General features: G+C 41.5%; 1 protein-coding gene across 1 annotated transcript in view; it reads right to left on the reverse strand.

Annotated features, from left to right (window-relative positions):
* LOC111949506 (BCAS3 microtubule associated cell migration factor-like) overlaps positions 1-4,921 on the reverse strand; it is a 220,612-nt gene that overhangs the window by 73,195 nt on the left and 142,496 nt on the right. Inside the window, 1 exon segment of the mRNA XM_070433866.1 lies at positions 231-331. Within this exon segment, the coding sequence (XP_070289967.1) occupies positions 231-331 (101 nt within the window).

Genomic DNA, 4,921 nt, shown 5'->3' on the forward strand with positions numbered 1-4,921 from the left:
ACTCAGGTGGACTGATGTCGGATCTCCACTGAGGGTTTTAAGAGGGAACAGGGAAGTAATGGAGGAGGACTGAAACGGTCCTCCTCTCAGCATGTCACCAATAAGAGGGTGAAGACAATCTCCCACAGAGAATAATCAGTAGGAATCAGCTCTGGCACCGGGCTAATGGCGCTTGGTGCACACACACGTACAAATAGTACATATACACACACACAGTGTATACCACTTACATCCAGCCAGGAGGTATTGGTAACACTGCACCAGGTCAGAGGCCAGCACCAGAGGGTGGTTGGAGAGAAAGGGAGGCTGCAGCTCATTCCACAGTGGAGTCCTGTAACAACCAAACAACATAGGAGAGAAACACACAACTCAATTACAGAGAAGAAAATCTCAGTATCTGTCCCAAATGGCACCCTATTCCCAATGTAGTGCACTACTTTTACCCATTTAGGACCCTTTTGGTGATCCACCATTACAAAATAGAGCTCTGGTCAAACAAAGGCTGCAGATTGAGGGCCAGATGTATAGAGCAGTGCCCCTGCTGGGTGTAAATAGACTGTGGTCCCTGGAGCCTGGCAGTACAGAGGCAGATATAACRTATGAAGGTGTGTATACTATAGTAGTTACATACAGTACTGTAGTGTACAACATGAACATCACATGTGTTTTGTCCTACATAGCTGTAGTCTGATCACAGAGAACTGGGCCACAGCAGCAGAACTTTATATCTGGTTCCAGCTGCTCATTTGACATGGATGAATGGGATTCTGCAGCACAATATGTTTTCACTGTATCCAATATTATTTTATAACTAGGTTATACATACAATATGTTAGAAAATATATGAGTCCTATAATAAAAAGCAGTTTACTATGATAATGTCTCACACACACAACTGTATAACTGTACAATATATTACTGTATGTAAATCTTCATAACATGAACYACAGCTTAACAGAGCGGGGAAAAGTGTGTGTGTATGTGCGCGTGTGTGTGTGTCAGTGGAGGCTCCTCAGAGGAGGAAGGGGAGGACCATCCACCTCAGTGAATTTCATAAAGAGATACATTTTAAAACATTGAAAGTTATCCTTTTTAGATAAAACTATACTAAAATATATTCACGTCACCAAATAATTGATTAAAACACACTGTTTTGCTATGAAGGTCTACAGTAGCCTCAACAGCACACTGTAGGGTAGCACCATGGTGTAGCCGGAGGACAGCTAGCTTCCGTCCTCCTCTGGGTACATTGACTTCAATACAAAACCTAGGAGGCTCATGGTTCTCACCTCCTTCCATAGACTTACACAGAAACTCCTCCAACCTATCAGAGCTTTTGCAGCATGAACTGACATGTTGTCCACCCAATCAAAGGATCAGAGAATTAATCTAGCACTGAAAGCATAAGCTACAGCTAGCTAGCACTGCAGTGCATAACATTTGGTGAGTAGTTCACTCAAAGASAGAGAAGAACAATAGCTGAACTGTTTTCAACAAATTCATTTCTCAAAAATGAAGGAGAAGCAAGAGCGAGAGCGTAATTTTTTTTCAGTTTCACTTCCTTAGCCAGCAAATGCTGTTGGCTAGTTCAGTTACTTAAACACCCGGCTCAAACAGAGGGATTCTATGTTAGCTAGCTGGCTATGACCATCCAACACAACACTAGAACTCTTCCAAGTAAAAGTGAGCTTTTGGTTTTATTAATGTATTGCCACCGGGGACCGCCGGTGTAACTGCTTAGTGACTATACATGTTACAGCATAATTGTAGCGGGTTTACTAACGCATGAGTTCTATTAGCTATGTAGACTAGGATGGTACTTCAGCTAATATGGGGACAACAATGTAGGCTGTGTGTAGTGGTTATGACATGGTTTGGATTGGAACGTTTTTTTTTGCATACAGCTGTGTTGTTCATTGAAGTCCACAAACGAAGGGAAAAGTGAGGGAATACAACATGGCTGCTATGAAAGTGTACTGTGTTTATGCGTAATCAGGGGTGCATTCATTCCGCCGATTCTGATAAAAAACKTTTCTTAAACGGAAGCAAATGAAACGAGGATAAAGATACCTGAATTTGTCCAATAGAAACTGTAGTTTGCAACTGTTGATTATATATTCTAGATGATGTGAATAGATGATATGAATAGATCAGCTAGATGATTATGAATAGATCAGCTAGATGGTTATGATTAGATATGCTAGATGGTTATGATTAGATATACTAGATGGTTATGATTAGATATGCTAGATGGTTATGATTAGATATGCTAGATGGTTATGATTAGATCAGCTAGATGGTTATGATTAGATATGCTAGATGGTTTTGATTAGATCAGTTAGATGGTTATGAAAGATAGATTACCTAGATGGTTATGATTAGATATGACCTAGATGGTTATGATTAGATATACTAGATGGTTATGATTAGATATACTAGATGGTTATGATTAGATCGCTAGATGGTTATGATTAGATCAGCTAGATGGTTATGATTAGATATCTAGATGGTTATGATTAGATATGCTAGATGGTTATGATTAGATGACTAAGATGGTTATATCGATTAGATGTATGATTAGATATGCTAGATGGTTATTGATTAGATCAGCTAGATGGTTATGATTAGATATACTAGATGGTTCAGCTTAGATTATACTAGATGGTTATGATTAGATATACTAGATGTGTATGATAGATCACTAGATGGTTATGATTAGATATGCTAGATGGTTATGATTAGATCAGCTAGATGGTTATGATTAGATATACTAGATGGTATGATTAGATATGCTAGATGGTTATGATTTAGATATACTAGATGGTTATGATTAGATATGCTAGATGGTTATGATTAGATTCAGCTTAGATGGTTATGATTAGATCAGCTAGATGGTTATGATTAGATCAGCTAGATGGTTATGATTAGATATACTAGATGGTTATGATTAGATATACTGTGTTGATTAGATTACTAGATGGTTATGATTAGATATCAGCTAGATGGTTATGATTAGATATGCTAGATGGTTATGATTAGATCAGCTAGATGGTTATGATTAGATATCTAGATGGTTATGATTAGATATACTGAGGATGTTATGATTAGAATGATACTAGATGGTTATGATTAGATATCTAGATGGTTATGATTAGATCAGCTAGATTGTTATGATTAGATCACTAGATGGTCTATGATTAGAGTATACTAAATGGTTAATGATTAGATATGCTAGATGGTTTGATGAAGTTATCTAAGTAGATTACATGCCTAGATGGTTATGAAGGTGATCAGCAGATGATTGAGTATACTAGATGGTTATGACTTAGATATGCTAGAATGGTTGTAGATTAGATAGCTAGATCATATAGTGTCAGAAGTCAAGGGGCCCGCGGGCCACATCCCGGCCCGCGAGAAGTTTTTTTACGGCCCCCTGGATGATCTGATGTTATTATTAGAACCGGCCCGGCAGACCGCAGCAAGCCGGCAGCCCGCAGATCTTTGTTTACACGCACCAATACTACATTTTCCGCACAATGCAACGGTGACCACCGAGCAGTAGGCCTGCTTCATTTCCAATATATTATTGGGCACAGCAGTCGTGCAGCGATCACAGTAAAATTAACCTTTCAATACCCCTCAAAAATGGCTCAAACGGAAGGTGGACACTGAGAACCGGCGGTTTTCAAACAGGTGGGAGTCGAGTATTATGTTCACCGGAGGTAGCTGGAAAGCTGTGTGTTGCTGTGTGAGAAAACAAAGGTTGTCTGGGCGGTACTGGAAGAGTATTAATCTGAGACGGACATTAATAAACTGAACAGCGCGGACAAAACAAGCCATATGGACCTGGAACAAAGGCGACAAAGGCAGAGGATTATAAACGAGGCCTCAAATCTCGCAGGCTCTGTCATAAAAGCCAAATACAAGGCCAGGCTGCTGTCAAGGCCAGTTTTATTTGGCAGAAGAGATCGGCTTAAACTAGCCCGGCCATTTACGGAAGGGGGATTGTGCATCAAAAACTGGCAATGCATTAGAAGTTTGTGACGAAGTTTGCCCAGAAAAAGGCAACTTCCTTTTTAATGTGAGCTCTGAGCAGAAACAACCATTGCCGAAGAGAGTAGACCAGTTGTGTGCCATCATCTACAGAGCAAGGCTTGTGAAAAGGGAAAAGATTGTTCATTGCATATTCCTTGGGCTGTGGATGAGAGGCACCGACATTTCTGACATTGCCGCAGTTGTCAATTTCATCTGCCGCGCGAGGTGGACTCCAGCCTAGGAGCGCGACAGAGGAGTTTTTGGGCTTTGAAACGTCTTAGTGCATGGCACAAATACGGGGCATGATTTGTATGAAGAGGTGTCAAGATGTGGTAAATGAGCATGGAGCTTGCCTTGGGAAAAACTCGTGGGGTTGCCACCCGACGGAGCACCTGCGATGTGTGGCACAGGAGCGGACGTGGTGCGAAGATACGGGAAAAGAATGCAGAGAGGAAACGCGACAGGTGACGAACTTTCGACGCCGAGTTTGCTGACTTTGGAAAGGCACAAAAAAGCAGGTTGGAACTGCTCGTTAACCCATTTGGCTGTTGACGTGGAAAGCTCACCGACCTAAACTCCACATGGAGTTGATTGACTCCACATGCAATGATGCACTGAGGGCAAAATATGCGGCAGTGGGTGCTGCGGAGTTCGCGCCGTCTTCCTCCCGACACAAATGCCGCCAGCTGCGATCGCAGGCTGCTCAAACGGTTGTCTATGTTTGGCGCACATACCGTGTGTGGAACAACTGTTTTCTTTGAATGAACCTGAACAAAAACATACACAGAAGTCGACTTACTCGCTGAACGCACTCCACTCACAGGTTCTGAAGGATTTCCGTATGCTCAGAGCCTACCCCGAACATTGATGAACTTGTGGAAAAGAT

This window comes from Salvelinus sp. IW2-2015, linkage group LG22 (genome assembly GCF_002910315.2).
Source record: "Salvelinus sp. IW2-2015 linkage group LG22, ASM291031v2, whole genome shotgun sequence".
Classification (NCBI taxonomy): Eukaryota; Metazoa; Chordata; class Actinopteri; order Salmoniformes; family Salmonidae; genus Salvelinus; species Salvelinus sp. IW2-2015.